Genomic DNA, 21,243 nt, shown 5'->3' on the forward strand with positions numbered 1-21,243 from the left:
CGGTAGAAACTCCCCGCTGTAGTAGTGACTCGCAACCTCCTGCTCTCTATACCAAGGACCAGGGCTGTCGTTTCATCTTTGCGGCCCCACCCACCGTAACGCTCTTCGCTCCACCGTGCACTCCTAGATTGAAAACGAATTTCTTTAGAACTGCTTTTGGTGTTTGTTTTGTTGTCCTTCCCCCGCACCTCCGATTGTCGCGGTTGGCTACGTACGGTGCGAAAGAAGTTCCGCATGATTACGTACAGCTCACGGTAGAACTCTCCTAAGCAGCAGCGCGTTTCACAACCTCCTCTTCCTCTCTATACCAAGACCGTCATTACCAGGCCATCGGGAATGTCACCCCTATTGCGCATTCGCAGCAGCAGCTTTGAATCTACACCTTTTAAGAGACAATCTTGATTTGAGGCTTTCGTGACTGCAGGAATCTATACTCTTTGTTTTTTTCGGTAAAGTCACGTAGGGATAAAATAAAATAAATCACGACGTTTCGGGCGCAACGCAAGCGTTCGTCATCAGGTGGGAAAGCATGGTCTGCTGCTGAGGCAGACTGTTTTAAAAGGTTACACCCATTTCAAACCTTTTTAAACAGTCTGCCTCAGCAGCAGACCATGCTTTCCCACCTGGTGATGGACGCTTGTGTTGCACCTGAAACATCGTGATTTATTTTATTTTAAGAGACACATAAAGGCCCCACCTCTTTCTTAAAGGCCCCACCTCGTTGGATTCCCACTCCCGAGCAATAACAGCGGCGAATATCTGAACTGGTCCTGAGCCTCCCCTAGTTCGGCTCAACCTTAAATAAATTCATGGTGCGGTGTGGAAACATCAGCGGTGGGGAGACAAGGGCGGCTGGGTAGTGGTGTTGGCCACGATGCCCTCTCGTGTGCCGTGCCGCTTTCATTGGTGCCGCTGCTGCTCGCTAACAGCGCTTGCCCTCACAGTCTATGAAAGGCTTCATCGGAGGTCTTTGCCTTATTTTGTCTGTGTGAGATTCCGTTTGGCTTGTGGTTATGCAAGGGAATACATGCACGCACCGCACACGCGCGTGTTATTGCGTGATTTTGTTTGAGAGTGTGTGTTCACGCGTGTATTGATTGCGCGGGCGACGCGTGTGCAGTTGTTCGTCGGCATGCTTGAACGCATGTGAGTGCGTGAGAGTGTAGCGGTTAGCGTGTCACGCTACGAACCCGTCGACCCGAGTTCGTTTCCCGCTTACGGCCACCACCACCGGTGACGATTATCTGAACCGGTCCTGGACCTCCCTTAGGTCGACTCCACCCCCTCGTGTGTTGTGCCAGCCCTTCATTTCATTTTTCATTTCAGTTTTCAGTTTCATTTATTAGGTATAACCCTGTGAGCCGTGCGGCTTTTGACTCGGGTGCAACCGCAACAAACAAAAACATGAACAAGAAACATCTTAAAGTGACTACACGCAACAGAAAAATCCAGGGAAAAACAGCAAAGTCTTCCAGAAAGAACACCGCATTTCAACGCTGTGTGCAAAATTCCCAGTGGGATGCAAGTCAAACAATAACAACCATGAGACAATTTAGATTAAAGTTATCAGGCTAACTCTGTACTGCAACAAACAAACATGGCTAAACCAAAACGTTTTCAAAATCACCAAAATAAAGCTATAAAAACAATGTAACAGTGATCATAGGAACTGTGATTAAATTTGAACAATGAACGATATACATGACATGTACGACCAAACTTTGCAGCCATAGCTAGCTGCATGAGTCACTCCATAACAGCAGGAGTATCAGTAGCAGTATCAACATTTTTCAATTCACCTTTAAAGATCAGCACACTACAATCAAAACTCCCACTACGAACCCGACGACCCGAGTTCATTTCCCGCTTAGGTGCTACTCGTTAAAACAGCACTTTCCCCAGCAATCTGTTAAGGCAATACGGGGGTCTTTGTGTTGACGCACGCACGTGGGCTCACGGGTACGCTGCTGAACTCGCGCCGCCGATCGCTGGGGGTCGTGGGCCGCGAGCGAACGAGCGAGCCGCAGGCGCCTCCTCGCTGTCACCCCCGTTGAGTCTGACCCCTTGAGACGTGGCTACGCGCTTGGAGTTTTGCTTGCTCACGCACACACACTCACACGCGTGTGTGTATGTGTGCGCTGCGCTACGAACCTGGCGACCCTAGTTCGATTCCTGCTCACGGCCAACACCAGTGAGGATTATCTGAAGCGGTTTTGTATCTCCCTTAGGTCGACTCAGCCTCAAATGAGTACCTTGTGCGGAGTGTAAAAATCGCCACTCGGGAAACAAAAACGGTTGAGCGTGGTGCTGGCCAACCCAACCACCCCCTTGTGTGCCGTGCTGGCCTTCATATGGGCTCGCTAATGGCACTCGCCCTATCAGCCTGAAAATGGCTGTATTGGAAATATTTTGTCATTGTTTGTGGGGGTGTGCGGTAATGTGGAGCGTGTGAACCCAGTGTGTGTGTGCGCATAGTCTGAGTAGGCGTGCTTGAACGTACGTCTGCTAGTATGTGGCCTGGGGTGAGGACATGTGCATCTGAGAGTGTTCGTTTGCATGTGTATCTGTGTGCGTACCAAGACGCGAGTGTGTGAGTGCATGCCTTTGTGGGTGAGTGAGTGAGCGAGTGTGCGTGCATGCCTTTTCTGAGTGCGTGTGTGTGTGTGTGTGCCAGTGTGAGGAGCGATAGTGTCGCGGTTAGCACGCTGCGCTATGAACCCCCGTGACCCGAGTTCGATTCCCGCTCACGGCCAACACCAGTGACGATTATCTGAACTGGTCCCGGGCCTCCCCTAGGTCGACTCGGCCTCAAATAAGTACCTGGTGTGTGGTGTGTAAACATCGCCACTGGGGAGACGAAGGCGGCCGGGTGTGGTGCTGGCCACCCACCCCCTTGTGTGTCGTGCCGGCCTTCATCGCTGCTCGTGAACAGCACTAACTCCTTACGGTGGATCTTTGTCTTTTACGCGTGTGTGTGTGAGTGAGCAAATGAGTGTGTGCGTGAGTGTGTACACTGTCGAGTCGAGCTGACAGCCCTGCTCGGACGACCCGTCACTGGACCTGTCACTCTGGATTTCTCGAACAAGAGACATGCCTTGTTCTGACCCAACTTGCTCATTCCAACTATATATATAAAGCACGTATTTATAAATATATACTTTTTTTTCACGTTCTGTAACAAACGCAGAATGTGAAATCATTGGCTGGATGCGTTCGCCTCTCGGCCGCTATTGTGCACGGTCGGGTGGCTCGTTTTGATTATTTAGTGCCGAGGCCGGCATTGCGTGGCCATGCCTTCAGATCGCCGCCGTCTCCGAACCACCCCTCCCCTTACCCCCCACAGCTTGGCTTTTGTTGTCCCTCGCTCGCCTTGTGGTTCTCCCTCCCCTGGCTGGCCGGCCAGATCCGAAATCCGTCTCATCGCCAGCGAAAATCTGTCGCTTGCAAGCTCCTAATGTCGTGCCGTGAATGCCTCTTCCCCCTCGCGCTTTCAGTCACCACCACCGCCACCTGCCCCCCCCTCACCCTTGAAGAGTGGGTGGCTGCGCAAAAAGCATCAGACTCGTCAAGTTACATTTGTGTATTTTCACTTAATTTGGAATAAATGTACTGGTGGACATGTCCTGGTGGATGTTGTGGTGTAGGCGATCGCCTGTGTTGGTGGACACATGCTGGTGGATACACGCTGTAGGCGATGACGACCTGTGCTGGTGGACATGTCCTGGTGGATGTTGCGCTGTAGGCGATGACGACCTGTGCTGGTGGACATGTCCTGGTGGATGTTGCGCTGTAGGCGATCGCCTGTGTTGGTGGACACGTGCTGGTGGACACGCGCTGTAGGCGATGCGACGTGAGCGGGTGGTCGTGTGCGCAGGTGGAAGCTGCACGAGGCGTGCATGTTGGCCCTGGGCTCCGTGAAGGACGCCGTGATCGACGCGGTCCGCAGCGGCAAGGTGCAGTTCGACATGGACGGCTTCCTCACCAACGTGGTGCTCGCCGACCTCAGCTCGTCCGGTGAGCAGCCGTCCCTCCGGTGGTGTCGATTGCTGTGGCACTTCTCTCTCTTTTTTAAATCCTTTATATTAAGTTCGCTTGCTTGCTTAGGACCGTGCAAATTTTCGGTCGTTTTTTAACTCACTTCCCGTGATCCAATCGAGCTGACATTTTCCACACAGACTCGTTGTGCGTGACAATTAATGTTCGTGAAAATTTTTTTCCAAAATTTTACATTTTTTAGGACAAAAATATTATATTTAATTACCAATTGCTTAATGGTACAATGCAATCATCTGACCCATAGGTGGCAGCCATCTCAAGCCAGAGGACGAGAGGACTCTAGCCGCCACGCATATAAAGGATTTATAGTGAAAAACTTTGTTTTTACGGGTTATATTTATTTCTTGTTTCTTTTCACTTTCACTCCACTGCCAACCGAGGTGGCCCGGCCCGGCCTGGCCTGCATGGCACGGGAGGCGCCGGGTTGTTTTTCCACCGCACAACCCGAGCCGTGCCGCTAACCTTGCAGGCAGCGAACGAGTCGATACGCACAAATGACAAACTAAAACTATTTTAAACTATTAACACATTTTTTAGCAGGTAAGGCCCGCTGTGCTTATACATCTCGTTTTCAGAAGCAACCTTGCCACAAATGATAGCCTAACGAAGTAGCTTATCATCACGTCGAAAATTATAGCAGCCAAATGCTCTAAACACGTTTTTGTTGATTCTAAATGTGGAGGGAAAACCAGAGGACCCTGAGAAAAATCCACGAGACCCCTCCAAATATACAGCAACGAAGTGGCTTATCGTGTAGGGGCCCCTTGCCAGGACTTTTGAGTTCCCAGTGTCAGGGTGTGATTGGCTCATGTAGTTGGGTTAGGGGTAGACCTCGTGTGAGGATGTGATTGGCTAGTGTAGTCAGGGTTAGGGGTAGACCTCACGTGAGGATGTGATTCGTTAGTGTAGTTAGGGTTAGGGGTAGACCTCACGTGAGGATGTGATTCGCTAGTGTAGTTAGGGTTAGGGGTATAGCTAGTGTGAGGATACGATTGGCTCGTCTAGTCAGGATTAGGGGTGGAGCTAGTGTGAGGATGTGATTGACACGTGTAGTTAGCATACCTGTCAACCCATAAGGTTTACCCGTATTCTTATACTGGGAAATTTAGTTTTTAGATCCATACGGTGTGGGACTTTGTAGGATGAACGTTGACATTTATAAGGGCACGGGGTGACCAACAAGGTCTGTATTGAGTCAACGTGTCTCCGGTCACAGACGTGCCGGCCCTGCGCGCAACGTTGTTAAACGGCAATGGCGACGTTTGTCTGTAACGTCCCTCTGTGCGCGTCTGTCTCCCACCCCCTCCACGCACCGCCACCTCCGCCACCACCACTGTACTGCCACCGACCTACCAACACCACCACCACCACAATGACTGCCCTCACTATCTCCACCATCACTATAACTCCTCTCACGATTCCAATCATTACTAATATTCACCACTGCTATAATACCTTCACCATTATACCACGACCACCTCAACTACCACCACCACCACCACCCGGGTACCGCCGCAGCCTCCCCGTTCCTGCTGGGCCGAGCGCTCTGGTCGGCGTCGCGCTTCGCCAGCCTCATGACGCCGGAGCTGGTGCAGCGCTTCCTCCAGGCGACCGTGAGCGGCCTGCACGACGCGCAGCCGCCCTCCGTGCGCATCTCGGCCGTGCGCGCCGTCTGGGGGTGAGACTTGCGCTGCAGGGACGCGCGCCACCAATGCGGCGCCGTGTCTTGACCCCATAGATTGTAGACCCCCGCCCCCCCCCCCCCCCCGTGAGAATTCCTTACTCATGGGAAACCTTTCGCCCCGTTCCCTGCTGCCACCACTTCCCGCTGCTGCTACTGCTGCAGCTACTGCGACCAGCTGAAGCAGGCGGGCAGCGTGCAGGTGCTTCGCCCGTTCCTGCCGGCGGTGGTGGAGGCGCTGGTGCAGCTGGCGACGCACTTCACGTCGGACGTGCTCACGCTGGTGATGGAGACGCTGTGCGTGGTGTGCTCCGTCGACGCCGACTTCACGAGCAGCGTGGAGGCCAAGGTCTGCCCGCTCACCATCGCGCTCTTCCTCAAGTACAGCAATGGTGCGTGCGTGCGTGACATGTGGGAGAGGGTGAGTGCGTGTGTGCAGAGAGCGAGGAGCGGTGGTGTAGTAGCGGTTAGCGTGCGCCGGGCTACGAACCCGGCTACCCGAGTTTCATTGTCGCTTACGGCCAACACCAGTGACGATTATCTGGTGATGGTGTGAACATCGCCAATGGGTAGACATTGGCGGTGCTGGTCACCCACCCCCTCGTGTGCTGTGCCAGACTTCATAGGTGCTCGCTAACTGCACTTGTCCCAATAGTCTATTAAAGCTACATTGGGATCTTTGTCTTTGAGAGTGGACGAATGTGTTCGTGTGATCAATCGGAGTGCATGATAGTGTGTGGGAGAGTGTGAAAGAACGAGTGGGGAGCCGTAGTGCAGTGGTTAGGACGCTCCATTACCCGAGTTTGATTCCTGCTCAGGGCGTCCCCTAAGTCGACTCAGCCTCAAATGAATATCTGATAGGGTATATACATATCAGCCACCAGGAGGCATAGGCGGCCGGGCGTGGTCCTGGGCATACCACACTCTCGTGCGCCGGTGCCGGCCTTCATAGATGCTCGTTAACGGCACTTTCCCCAACAGCCTGGTAAAGGCTGCACGGGGGATCATGGTGTTTGTGGGTACGCGTGGATGAGGAATGTGATGGCAGCGGCGGTGTTTTCCCCGTAGACCCCGTAGTGGCGTCGCTGGCAGAGGACATGTTCAAGGGGCTGTCTCGTATCGAGGCGTGCCAGGCCCCGCTGCAGATGCGCCTCATCCCCACGCTCGTCAGCATCATGCAAGCGCCACCTGACAAAGTTCCCCAAGGGCTATGCTCCGTACGAAACACACTTATGCATGCACGAGCACACGCACGCACACATACGAAGCCTAAGATGCCCTTGTGCAGCCTTTGTGCAGCCTGTGCAGCAGAAACAGCAGCCGCAGTAGCGACTTTCATTCGCTGCCTGCGGGCCTACGTGAGCGTGGTGCTGATAGCAGGTCGGCGGCATCGCTTGTGCCAGGATCGGTGCACTTTGAGGGCATGTGAAGTGTAAAATGCTTGTGGCACAGACCCAGGTGTTATGGGTTAGTCGACGCACTCGTTGTCAAAGACACACCTCCAAATGCTCATTTTTACGCTTGTCTCGATAACTCTGTCACACGCGCACACGTGCACATTCGCACTCGCCCAGTCGTTCGCATTCAGCTTCCCCGTGTGGCGCCGCGCGACCCCAGGTTGCGCTGGCGGTGAGTTCATAGCGTGGAGTTCCGTGCGGTTTGTTTCGCGTCGAGTTCCGCGCCGGTGTCTCTCATTGCGTTTCCACGCGTCGCGGCGTCGCTTGGGCCCAGGTGGCGCTGGACATCCTGAGCGGGGTGGTGCGCAACACCAAGCCGCCGCTCTCCGATCTGCTCATGTGCCAGGCGTTCCCGGCCGTGGCACAGTGCACCCTGCGCACCGAGGACAACGCCGTCATGCAGGTGCCGCCCCCCCCCGACCAACCACAATCACAACCCACAACCGCAACTACATCCTATGACCGCAACACCCAACCCAACGTGCACTATCATTCCACATGCAACGAGCCGGTTGTTTCTCCCCCACGTTGGCTGCCGTGTTCCTTTACGTTGGCCCGTGGAGCCAGACGCGAGCGAGCACTCCCCGGGTGCTCCTGCACAGATTTCTTGCATTCAAAACCCCGCAGCGAAGCCGCAAGAGCGAGCCGGCCACGCGACCCGTCCCGCGAAACCGTCATCCTGCGGGGACCCTGACCCCGTGCGCCGCCCCCCTCCCTGTCACCGTCGCAGAGCGGCGGCGAGTGCCTGCGGGCCTACGTGAGCGTGGCGCTGGAGCAAGTGGGCGGCTGGCGTGACGACGCGGGCCGCTCGGGCCTGTGGTACGTGCTGCAGGCCGTGACGCGCCTGCTCGACCCGCGCTCCTCCGAATTCACCGCCACCTTCGTGGGGCGCCTCGTGTCCACCCTGGTGGGGCGCCTCGGCACGCAGCTGGGCGACAGCCTCGACCTCATGCTGCGCGCTGTGCTGAGCAAGATGCAGCAGGCTGAGACGCTCAGTGTCATGCAGGTGGGTCGCCCGCTCGATCGTCAGATCACTCGCTCGAACGACCATTTGCCCAGTGGATGGTTCGCTCACTCACTCGCTCGACCACTCGCTCGACCACTCGCTCGACCACTTGCTCGGCCACTCGCTCGGCCACTCGCTCGACCACTCACTAGACCACTCGCTCGACCACTCGCTCGACCACTCGTTCGCTTGAACACCCACCTGTTCGATGGACCACTCACTTATAATCATATAATACTTACTGTCTTGACCAATCGCCTGCTCGATCGCCAACTCACACGATGAACCACTCGCTCGGCCGACCAGTCCCTCGATCACCCACCCGCTCGCTCACTGTGTCATATGTCTGCGTGCCCCCCCCCTCTCTCCATCACCGCCCCTCCCCCCCCGCAGTCTCTCATCATGGTGTTTGCGCACCTGGTGCACTCGCAGTTGGACGCGCTGCTCGAGTTCCTCTCCAGCCTGCCGGGCCCCACGGGGAAACCCGCGCTCGAGTTTGTCATGAGCGAGTGGACCAGCCGCCAGCACCTCTTCTACGGCCAGTACGAGGGCAAAGTCAGGTGCGCCGGCACACCACGTCCAGTAGACTTCACTCCCCCGTGGCCGTGGCCACGTCTAGCCGCGTGCCACATACGCCGGTTTGTCAGTGGCCTGGAAAATATTCACAGAGACCCGTAGACAGTGTGTCAGGTGTTAGTGTGCCATTGTGTCATTGTGTTTGTGCACCGGTGTGCGCCGTGACGAGAGTTTAAGCGTGGAAGTGTCACTGAGTTAGCGTCAGTGTGAGTGCGTATCAGTGTTAGTACATTGGTTAGTTGTGGTGGTGGGGAGCACTGGCGCGCGGTGGTTGGCGCGCTGCGCTCCCCACCCGGCGACCTCAGTTCGACTCTGTCTCACAGCCAACATCAGTGACGGATATTTCAACCAGTCCTGGGCCTCCCCTGTAAACATCAGCATTGGGGAGACAGCCAGGTGCTGTGACGGTCACGCACGCCATTACAGATGTGCCGTACCAGCACATCTGTAATGTCATTGTGATTGTGGTAGCATCCATGTGAGTGTGTACCCATGTGAGTAAGTTAATTGTAATTGTGTTCACATCCGTGTGAGTGTGTAGCAGGGTTGGTACGTTTTGTTAAGTCATTGTGTTCATGTCCATATGAGTGTGTACCAATCTTGTTAGCATCTGTGTGTACCAGTGTTAGTAAGTTAGGCTCAGTGTCAATGGGTCTGCATCATTGTGTTCACACCCATATGAGTGTACCAGAGTTAGTAGGTTAAGTTAGGCTCGGTGTCATTGTTAGCGTCGGTGTTACCCAGAGGTCACAACCGGGTACCCGATACCCGTACCCTACCCGATACCCGGCTACCCATACCCGGCCGGGTACGGGTACGGGTAGCCGTTTGCGACCCTGGTGCGGCCGGGTATGGGTACGGGTAGGCCCTGAGTCACTGGTGAGTAACCGTTTGTCACTCATTTCGGGTAGGGTACGGGTAGGGAACGGGTACCCGTACCCGGCTAGGTACGGGTACAGGTACCCATTTGCGACCCTGGTGCGGCCGGGTACGGGTAAGGAATCAAAACCCGTTTGCGACCTCTGGTGTTACCACATCGGTGTGTACGCGTCGTCGTGCGCGCCCGTGTCCCCCCGCTCGTTCGCCGCTCACCTTCGCCCACTGGCCCCCCCCCCGACAGCGCGATGGCGCTCTGCAAGCTGCTGCAGCACGGCGTGGCAACGCACGACACGCGGCTGCAGGACCTGACGGTGCGCGGAGAGCAGATCTTCTCGACATCCAACGCCGTGCAGACTCGCAGCAAGACCGCCCAGAGTAGGCATGACGGCGGCCACCGTTCGGGCTCTCTGGGCGCCACGGTGGCTCAGAGATGTTAACTACCTCACCTGGTCGTATACAGGACGTCGTGGGTTCGATCCCGACCCTGACACCTGTTGTATATTTGGAGTTTGCGTGTCTCCCTCTCTCTCTCTCCCAGTGGTCGCGTGGATTTTTCTCCGGGTCCACCGGTTTTTCCCTCCACAATATAGATTGATGCGTTTAGAGTATTTGGCTGCTATACATTTCCACAAGATAAGCCACTTCGTTGATCTATCATTTGTGATCGCCAGGTCGCTTCTGAAAAAAATCTATGCAGCTCAGTGGGGGCCCTACATGGAAACATCAAAATTGTTTTAGTTTCTTCTTTAGTTTCTAAAATAAGTAGCCGTTTCCTCCATAAATGTGTCATCTGGTACCACCCGGGATGGCAGACGCTAACGGTGATTTTCTCAGAGTATTTTAGCTGGAGAAGTGTCTGTGATAGCAAGGTCACCGTGGTGGCTAGAAGTGATGATGTCGGTGTAAGCGTGTTTGTGTGTGCGGTGCGGCTTACACGAAGTATGATGATGATGTCCACGTGACGTGCAAGGCATCATGGGAGGGACCGATCTAGTGGTCACGATTGTGGCCATTTACGGACGATATTTCTCTTCCCTAAATATCCCCCCCCCTCCATTTAATTATCATATATATTGTTAAATTGATTTTATTTATGACTTTCAAATATAAAAATCAATATGGAAAATGCAGTGTCAAAAAAAAGAGGCTAACAAATGTGTCTTTGTTTGCCCTTGGAATAAGCGACGGGCTCTCGGGCGTGCTGATGAGCCAAAGTGTTGGGGGGGTTCCAGGCCGGGTTCGGAGTTTGGTTGTGTTATTTGTGCGTGCGTGCGTGTGTGACGTGCGTCTGCGCGCGTGTTCGTGGTGTGCCGTGTATGGCATAGTGGGGAGCACAGGTGGGGCCATCTGCCAGTCATCTATACCAGTCAACTTGTAACAACTGGGTCTGTCTCGTCATCTGCCAGCAAGCCTGGCACATCCGTCAACACATAATTCTTGGGCCTGTCCATAACCTCCTGCCAACCACCAAGCTTTCGTGCACCTAACTTGGCACAAATGCCGCGGCACCGTTGGTTAGCATTATACTTCTGCTGCGAACCCGGCGCCCCGAGTTTGATTCACAAGCATGGCTAACACCAGCGGCGAGTGGTTTTCCAAACCGAACCGGTGCTGGGCTTCCCCTAGGTTGACTCGGCTTTAAATTAGTTCCTGGTGAGACAAAGGCAGCTGGGTGTGGTGTTAGCCACGCCACCTGTTCATTCACCCTGCCGGCCTTAGCTGTTCACCGCTCACACCATTTCTCCCCAACAGTGTACGGTGACCCTCTGTCTTTGTGCGCGTGTGTGGTGCAGCGCCGGAGCGATGGACGGTGATCCCCCTGCTCGTCAAGATTTACAAGCTAATTATCAACGACCTGTCGGTCATCATGGAGAGCAATGCTTCGCGACAGGCGTCAGCCGGTAATGCACGCCCTCACTGCTTCGCCGATGTTGCGACGCGCGATCGACGGCAGGAATTTATCATCACTCGCGAACGAGCGAGATTGATTGTGTGATTGAGCGAACAAGTGAAGTGGGTGGGTGAGTGGCTGAGCGAATGTTTTGGTGAACGAATTTGTGAGTGAGTGGGTGGCCAAGTCAGTGGCTGAATGAGTGGAATTAGTGAGTGAGTGTTTGGGTGAGTGAGCAAGTGTGTGGGTGAGTGAGCGGGTGTTTGGGTGAGTGTGTGGGTGAATTGGTGGCCGAGTGAGTGTGTGAGCAAGTGAGTGAGTAACCAAGTGGAAGAATGAACGAGCTAATGCCTATGGGGTGAGTGAGAGGTGTGAGCGAGCGAGGTCCGATACTACACCCACACCATCGTGGTGTCCGCGATGTCGTTACACCGCACGCTGTGCCTCTTTAGGGCCGCCACTGCACTTGCACACGATGGCCTCCTCCTCTCTTGCGAATGACGTCACGGTATCTTGAACGTCCGCCGTGAGTGAAGCAGACAGCGTGTAGTATTGTTGTGGTGCATACAATCCGCGGTGTTAACCAGGGTTAAATGATCATCATAATTATTACTAACTTCATCATCATTACTTTCAGAATCATCATGACCAGTGTCATCATCATTATCATCATGACCAATGTCATCATCAGTGTTATCATAACCGTTGTCATCATTTCCTGCATGATCATCATCATCGTCCTTAAGTGCATTATCAACAACATCATTATCGTTATCATAAATTGAAGAAATTCGCAACACAGGTTTTATAGTACACCCTCAAAAAAACACTCATCAAATTCAGATGGAGATCTCTTGCACACGTGTGTGTGTGTATGCGCGTGTGTGTGTGTGTGTGCCCGTATCCTGTGCGACGCGTGGACCAATCATCAGGCTCGCACGGCATGTCACGGCTACAATCGTAATCTTTTAAACAACGGGCAAGACCGGCAGACGCGGCCAGGCTGCTCCCCCTGTGGTATGTCGCGGAATGCCGGAGTTTTCGCACCTCCCGTCTCCGCGGCGGCTTTGGGGGAGGGAGATCTCGCAGGGAAGGGGTTAACGCGCGGCTTAGCGGATGATGCTGCGGCCGCGGCTTTGATGGAGCCTGGGTCTCGGGGGGGCGGGGGGGGGCGAGCGGCTGTGCGGCGCTGATAACTCAAAGACGCCGTCGCGTGCCTTTTTTTTGCACGCGTGTGAACAATCGTGTGTGCGCGTGCACACGTGTGTGCTGCGTGTGTGTCTGTGTGTATATACGAGCGCCGCCGGCCGCGGTTGCTGCTGGCCACCCACCCCCTCGTGTGTCGTGTCGGCCTTCGTAGGCTCTACGAGCGAACAGCACTTGCCCCAACAGATTGCTTAAAGGCTATACGGGTGATGGTGGGAAAATCTTTGTCGTTGTATGAGGAGTGGTGGGGCAGTGTTTAGCGTACGACACCATCAACCCGACGGACCTCAGTTCGATTCCTGGCCACGGCTCGTACATAAGTGGCGGGGGATATTTCAACCAGCCCTGGACCTCTCCTACGTCAACTCGTCCGTACGTTTTTGGTGCGGCGTTATAACACCTCGGCGCCGTGGCGACAGGAGGTTATCAGTCGGGCATTAAGCGTGCCGCACGGCCCCCTCGTGCGCCGTGCCGTCCTTAATAGCTGCTCATTAAAAGCACTTGCCCCAAACAGCCTATAAACGCCACACGGGGGGGATCTTCGGCAAGATTTGTATTTCTGCGTATGAGCTCGCACAAGCTGTGGGGTGCATGTGTGTGCACGTGTGTGGGGATCGGTTAGCGCAGCGGCTAGAGCGCTGCGCTACGAACCCGGCGACCCGAGTTCTATTCCCGCTCACGGACAATATCAGTGATGATTATCTGAACAGGTCCTGGGCCTCCCCTAGGTCGACTCAGCCTCAATTGAGTACCTGGTGCTGTGCGTAAAAACATCGTCACTCGGGAGACAAAGGCGGCCAGGCGTGGTGCTGGCCACCTACCCCCTCATGCTGTTCTGGTTTTCGTAGGTGCTCGCTAACATCACTTGCCCCGACAGTCTGTTAAGGCTATACGGGGGATCTTTGTCTGTGTTGTCTTTGTGCGTGTGAGTATGCGCACGCACGCGCCTTCTGCGCTCCGCATCCTCCCGTCGCCGTGCAGTCTTTCTTCTTGCGTTTTTATTGTTATCGTTATTCTACATCGTCCTGAAACCCACAGCGCGTTAGATGCGTTAGAAAGAAGGAAAAAAACTCCCGTTTCCTTCGACCCGTTCCCGATTAGCGGCTCCGGCCCGCGAGAGAGATGAAGGGAGCAACGAGCGGCTGGCGTTCCGTCTAACTCCGTCGTTTTGTGGATAATTTTCAAACAGACTCTGTCCCGCACACAACCCATACTTCACCCATTTTGCTCCCCTTATCGCAGCCTTGCAAGGCGTCAGACAGAGAAAACCGATAAACGGGAATCATCTTTAAAGAACTATATATATCAGTTTAACACGTAGGATTTCGCAACCAATATTCATAATCAAGGTTTTTGGGTTAGATCGCGTAAGTATAAATGTTGTGTCGTAACCCTCCACCACCCGACACAGCCAATTAGTAAGGGAATTGTCACGTAATCAAAACGCAATTAAGATGCTGGATGTATTTACCAGCGAAACGTCGTACTACTCAAATTTGTAAATATCGTTAATTTACTCTCCAACGCACCAGTGGGCTGAAGTAGTCACTAATTGACGTTTTGTTTACGCGACAAATCCCTTACTGATTGACACTTACGCGATCTAAACCCAAAACCTTAATTAGAACTATATATATATCTCTTCTCAACAAGGATGACGACGTATCCTGGTGAAGCGCAGGGCTGGAGTAACCACGGGCATCACGACGAACGGGAGCCGTAGAGGAGATCCCCTGGCTGTTACCTACGAAATGGAAAAGTGTGAGAAGTGAAAGGGGGGAGGAAAGGATGAAGAGGAAGGGAGAGGGAGAGAGAGAGAAGTTTCGCGGGCGGTAAACGTGCACCGGGGGTGAAACAAATGATTTTTTAATGTTTTGGGGAAAGAGCTTGGGACCTTGAGTTGATTATTATAATCCTTTTACGGCCTTCGGCCAGGAAATTCGCCAAAAAAATCGCACACGAACGACGCATTCACGCAAGCACCCGATGCTCCGTTTTGAAGTTTTAAAATGAAACATCTTTGAATTGTATTATGATTTGAATTAGATAATTGTATTTCTTCATTAAAAGCTCTTATCATTTTACATCTTTAAGACTTAATTCTGTGCATGGACGGCGGCTTCACGACGTTGCTTGCAATTGCGTGGGGAGACGGAAAGAGGGAACACTATTTTATTTTATTATATGAGGCCCCACTGAGCTACATGGCTCTCTTTCAGAAGCTATCACAAATCATAGCCCCAATGCTTATCATGCGGAAAGTTATAGCAGCCAAATACTCGAAACGCATGATTCTCAATGTGGACGGAAAAACCGGAGGACCCGGAGAAAAAATCCACACGACCACGGGGAGAAAGGCGCAAACTCCAAATACACAGCAGGCGTCAGGGTTGGGATCGATCCTATAACCTCCTCTATACCAGGCGAGGTAGTTAACATCTCCTAGCCACTGATGATGATAACGATGAGAGACACGCAAACTCCAAATATACAGCAGGCGTCGTGAGGGTCGGGATCGAACCCACGAACTCCTGTGTACCAGGCGAGGTAGTTATCATCTCGCCACCGCGGCGAGATGTTCGCACACTGGGGTTAGAGAACACGCACAGGTTGCGGACATCACGTTGGCTGCTAAGACGAGCGAGCGAGCGGGCTTGGGCAGGACACGGGGACGGAAGGGGACGATGTCCGGCCTGCGAGAATAACGACGGAGCCGGTGGCCAGTGGAGGGGACGTCCGCCAGTGAGATGGAGCGGTGAAATCAACTCGCGAGCGGCCACTAGCTGAGCGCGAATGCACCGCAGAACCGTGAGAGGTGGCGACGGCTTGCGGGACGCCTTCATCATATGAATTGACAGACGGTGGCTGACGATGACTACGACGACGACTGCATGGTATTAATGCGCGTCCTCGCTTTCGGACGACTATCGGCGCCGGTGACGTAACGGCCGCCCGCGTGACGAGGATTAATCTGCCCTAATGAGCGGGTGATTGGACAGGCGAGCCGAGCGACAGGCACGTTAGAGCCGTGACTGAGCAAAGGGGCAAGAGGAGGGGGGAGTCCGTGCCCTGTCAGGGCTCATCAATCAGCACCCCCGCCACCGTACGACTGGCCCACCACCGCCCTTCTCCCTCGCCGAGATCGCGACTTCGGGAGACTCGCCGCTGCGTCGTCCTCTCCGCCGTGCTTGTCGCTCCCTCCCCCCGCCACCTCGCGGGTTTCCTGCAGGAGGAGAATTTTACGAATAATAAAAAATATCAGGATGTAATTTATACAGGAGGAATCTGATTGAGCTATAAATCTCTTTTTTGCTCTCTCACAGATTTGCAGTTGGGGCACGGGGTCAGAATGTTACAACAACAAACATTGCAAAAACACATAGCAGTTTTATTCTTGGTTCTTTCAGTAAAGTCACATAGAAGGGAAATAATAAAATAATATAAATATAAATTAAAAATTATCACAACGTTTCGACTGCAACACAAGCAATCATCACCAAGAATTATTTTTTCAAATTTTCTTGCTGTGGATTTCACACCTGATGATGATTGCTTGTGTTGCAGTCGAAACGTGAGAATTTGTATTGTTTTATATTCATATTATTTTATTATTTCCCTTCTACGTGACTTTACCGAAAGAAGCAAGAATAGGAATCCCTGCAGTCACTAAAGCTTTAAATCACGATAGCAGTTGCTAAGTATAGTAAAGGTAAGCAAATGACTGAAAAAAATATATACAAATAAAGCTAAACTATTTTATTTTACCAGGCAAAGCCCTCGTTTAAGATGTAAGCTTATTTTTCAGAAGCGACTCAGCCACAATGATAGCTCAACGAAGTGGCTTATCATGTGGCAATGTATAGCAGCCGCTTAATCGAAAGAAATCTAAACGCTTGTTTCTAAATAATGTGGAGGGAAAAACCGGAGGGCCTGTAAATAAAAGTAATCCATGTATAAAAGTGTTCCGTTGCTAGTTTTAGGTCATGTCTCGGGTCTGATTACGAAATAGAGGATAGTGGGGGGGGGGAGGTCGGCGGGAGGTGGGAGGGAGAAGCAGTTTGTGGTGGCTAATTTATTTGGTTTAGCCGTGATGCCTCCGTGCTCTTGTCGCCGTGCGCTGGCAGTTGTGAGACGCGGCTGTGTGGCGTGTGAGCGTCGTGGTGGATACGTCGGCGACGGTGGTGATGATGCGGGTGGTGTTGACGACAATGTAGTTCGTGGCGATGGTGATTGTGGTTGTGATGTGGGGAGCGGTAGGGTAGTGGTACGCGCTGCGCTACGAACCCATTGGACGCAAGTTGATTCCCGCTCACGGCCAACACCAGTAACGATTATCTGATTCGGCTTCTGGGCCTCCCCTGGGTCGACTCAGCCTCAAATGAGTACCCGTTGTGTTCTGGAAACATCGCCACTTGGGAGACAAAGGCGGTCGAGCGTGATGCTGGCCACCCACCCCCTCGTGTGCTGTGCCAGCCTTCATAGCACTTGCCCCAACAGTCTGTTAAAGACTACACGTTGGATCTTTGGTGGTGGTGATGGTGTTATTGGTTAACCCATAACACGTGGGTCTGTCCCGTGACCTCCTGCCATCAGTGACCCTTCCTCACTTCACGTGGCCTCAACACGCATCTTTCCTGGCACAAGTGCTGTGACGAATGGTGGTTGTTGTTGATGATGATGATAGTGATTATGTTGATGGAGGTGATGATGGGGGAGATTGTGGTGGTGGTATTGGTGGTGATGGCGGTAAGTTGTGGTTCTGATTGTGAAGGTGTTGGTCGTCACGATGATGATAATGAGGAGGATGTTGTAGGTGATTTAGATAATGTATTGCTGTTGCAGTTAATTATCGTGAAGATATTGATGATGACTAGAGGCGACTATAATGATGATGATTATTACAATTTTCGTTCCTCATCATTCAATACATTGTTACAATTCAGGGTTGTGATTTGATTTTAAACATTTTGTTTGCAAACTACTTGGAATATAACACCTCTAGTGGCTGCAGGAGGCACGTAGTCCAATCACACAAAACGTAACACACGTACAAACACAAGTTATCTTCACGCCAACAATTAATGCATTTGTATTGTTAGCGTACAATAGATGTAAATCGGTGCTTCGTAACATGCTGCGTGATGCTGCAGATAAGGGTCAATTATACTGGTAGGAACGAAGTGGACCAGACCACCAATAGATTCATGTGTCCGTCCGTCCGACCGACTGTCCGTCTGTCCGACAAGATGGCCGCCCGCTCCCCCTGCGATCCGTGAACTAAATGAACTAAACAAGATGGCCGTCGCATCCGGCGCAGCCAATGACATCGCCTGTTGCAATCCTTGCTCTGTGGGCGCGCGAGTCAGTGGGGAGGGGGGTGTGGACGTCATCGCTCACCCCCCATGCACAAATCATTTTCTTTTTAACTCCTCTATACCCGGTCGATATCCCTGTACCGGTATTAGTATTATTCCTACCAGCCCACCCCGCAGGGTCCTGTTTGCAACTGGTAAATGTGGTGGATGAAGTCCATGATGATTATTCAGGTGATGCTGCACATGGTGACGATAATGATGCAGGTTATGATGGTCCAGAAAAGAATAATGATTGAATTGGTGATAATTCTAATGATAATTTGTGTGTGGTGGTGTGGTTGGTGGTAAGCACAGTGGAGGGTACAGCTGGTGCATCTACCAGTCATTTCAGTCAGCCAACCCATGGCACCTGGGTCTGTCCCGTGACCTGTCAGCGAGCCTTCGACACTTCACGTGGCCTTAAAGTGCACCTGGCCTGGCACAGGCGCCGTGGTGACATCACCGTCACTTCGTGACGAATGGCGGGTATCGGTATTGGTGGTAATTATGATGACGATGGTGGTGCAGGTTATGATGATGATTTGGGTTATGACAATGTACATGATGACAATCCAGGTTATAATGATGATGATTCAGCTGGTGGTAATCCAGGCGACGATGACGACAATGGTGATGCCAGTGATGAAGATGATGATGACGATGATGACGTTGACGAAGATGGCGAGCGTGACGAGGGCACGGACCACGGCCGTTTGAATGTCTCCGTGCGTGTGGTCACTGGCAGCAGGCGGGGAGGAGCTGGACGACACGTGGGACGAGTTGGACGACGACGATGATGAGAATAACGTGGACGACGATGACGAGGATGAGGACGCGGGAGGCCAAACGCTGTCGGAGCTGCTGGGGATGGGCGCCGGCGCCCGATACGGTAAGACGATGACACCGGTCCCACCACGCCGGTCGCATCCTGCCGGTCCCACCACGCCGGTGCCACCACGCCGGTCCCACCACGCCAGTCCCACCACGCCAGTCCCACTACACCACTCCCACCAAGCCGGTCCCACCACGCCGGTCCCACCACGCCGCTCCAACCACGCCGATCCCACCACGCCGGTCCCACCACGTTAGTCCCACCACGCCGGTGCCACCATGTCGGTCCCACCACGCCGGTGCCACCACGCCGCTCCCACCACATTAGTCCCACCACGCCGGTCCCACCACGCCACTCCCACCACGCCGGTCCCACCACGTCGGTCCCACTACACCACTCCTACCACGCCGCTCCCACCACGCCACTCCCACCACGCCACTCCCACCACGTTAGTCCCACCACGCTGGTCCCACCATACCGCTCCCACCACCCCGGCTCCACCATACGCCACCAGTCAAACTAAACTAAACAAATTTTTTTTTTAAGCAGGTAAGGCTCCACTGAGCAATGCAGCTCTTTTTCAGAAGCGACCTGGCCACAAATGATAGCTCAACGGAAGTGGCTTAGCACGTGGGAATGTGTAGCGGCCAAATGCTCGAAATGCACGTTGATTCTAAATGTGGAAGGAAAAACCTGAGGATCGGAGAAAAATCCACGCGACCGCGGGGAGAAAGAGAGACCCGCAAACTCCACATATACAGCAGGCGTCAGGGTCGGGATCGAATCGACGACCTCCTGTATACCAGGCGAGGTAGTTAACATCTCATAGCCACCGTGGTGATGATAAGAGAGAGAGACACGCAAACTCCACATATACAGCGGCGTCAGGGTCGGGATCGAACCCACGACCTCCTGTATACCAGGCGAGGTAGTTAACATCTCATAGCCACCGTGGTGATGATAAGAGAGAGAGACACGCAAACTCCACATATACAGCAGGCGTCAGGGTTGGGATCGAATCGACGACCTCCTGTGTACCAGGCGAGGTCGTTAATATCTCATAGCCACCGTGGTGATGATAAGAGAGAGAGACACGCAAACTCCACATATACAGCAGGCGTCAGGGCCGGGATCGAATCGACGACCTCCTGTGTACCAGGCGAGGTAGTTAACATCTCCGAGCCAGCGTGGCGCCCGGTACTCTGTGAGTCGGCACGCGTTGCACCGTAGCGGAGGCCGTGTTAGATCGAGGACGGGTCTTGCGGAGCGAGCGTCCAGTGGCTGACGTTGATGTAAAGCAACAACTGCAATTTTACATCGGGAGTGGTTGAGCCAGATTGCGTCAGGAGTTGCGGAGTGGAGTATCGCTCTGATGATTGCTCCTTTGTGTGTGTGAAGCGGGCAAGGGGTCTGTACGTGGGCCTTGGTTCTCTTCTGGGCAGTGATCACAATCTTTGCACGCTGCCAGATAGATTTTTTAGATTTTCATTTGTGCGTCAGCAAGTACGCGCAATCGTCTGCGTCATGGTGGCGAGACATCGTTAGGGTGCGGTGGCGAGATGTTAACTAGCTCGCCTGGTATGCAGGAAGTCGTGGGTTCGATCCCGACCCTGACGCTTGTATATTTGGAGTTTGCGTGCCTCTCTCCCCGTGGTCGCGTGCATTTTTTTCTCCGGGTCCTCCCGGTTTTCCCATCCAAATTTTAGAATAAACATCACGCGTTTAGAGTATTTGGCTGCTATAAATTTCCAGGTGGTGATAAGCCACTTCGTTGAGCACTCATTTGTGGCCATGTCTCTTCTGAAAATGAGATATACAGCTCAGTGGGCCTTGCCTGGCAAAATAATCATCGTTTATGAGAATAGGTTTTCCCCTTTTTTTTGGCAACAAAACAGGTGTTAAGATGTTAAAACACCAAACTGAAACCTTTTACAAGCAGTCATATCTGCATTAAACCACAATGCTTGTGGTCAGAATGCAAACAAAAACATACTCTGATAGTAAATGCATTGTATTTGAAACTGATCGGTCCATGCCAGAGACAGCTTTCTTTTAAGCCTAGTCTCAAAACGGTGTTAGACCAGAGGACGCCAAAAGGCAAACAGCACACACACTTTCTCTGCGTGTCTGTCTCTCTGTGTGTGTCTCTCTCTCTGTGTGTCTCTCTCTGTGTGTCTCTCTCTCTGTGTCTCTCTCTGTGTATGTGTTTCTCTCCGTGTCTGTGTTTGTCTCTCTCTCTCTATGTGTGTCTATCTCCGAGCTTGCATTCACACCTGATGACGGTTGCTTGTGTTGCAATCGAAAC

The 21,243-nt window shown here is 53.0% G+C and overlaps 1 protein-coding gene across 2 annotated transcripts in view; it reads left to right on the forward strand.

Moving 5' to 3' along the window:
- IPO9 (importin 9) overlaps positions 1–21,243 on the forward strand; it is a 73,767-nt gene that overhangs the window by 34,020 nt on the left and 18,504 nt on the right. Inside the window, exons 13-22 of one of the 2 annotated variants that reach the window (XM_078874068.1) lie at positions 3,875–4,014; positions 5,575–5,734; positions 5,903–6,129; positions 6,806–6,954; positions 7,469–7,597; positions 7,925–8,200; positions 8,594–8,760; positions 9,897–10,030; positions 11,449–11,556; positions 18,852–18,995. In XM_078874068.1, the coding sequence (XP_078730194.1) occupies positions 3,875–4,014; positions 5,575–5,734; positions 5,903–6,129; positions 6,806–6,954; positions 7,469–7,597; positions 7,925–8,200; positions 8,594–8,760; positions 9,897–10,030; positions 11,449–11,556; positions 18,852–18,995 (1,634 nt within the window). The remainder of the gene's footprint in view (positions 1–3,874; positions 4,015–5,574; positions 5,735–5,902; positions 6,130–6,805; positions 6,955–7,468; positions 7,598–7,924; positions 8,201–8,593; positions 8,761–9,896; positions 10,031–11,448; positions 11,557–18,851; positions 18,996–21,243) is intronic. The other variant, XM_078874069.1, reaches the window with a different exon arrangement.

This window comes from Lampetra fluviatilis, chromosome 38 (genome assembly GCF_964198595.1).
Source record: "Lampetra fluviatilis chromosome 38, kcLamFluv1.1, whole genome shotgun sequence".
NCBI lineage: Eukaryota > Metazoa > Chordata > Hyperoartia > Petromyzontiformes > Petromyzontidae > Lampetra > Lampetra fluviatilis.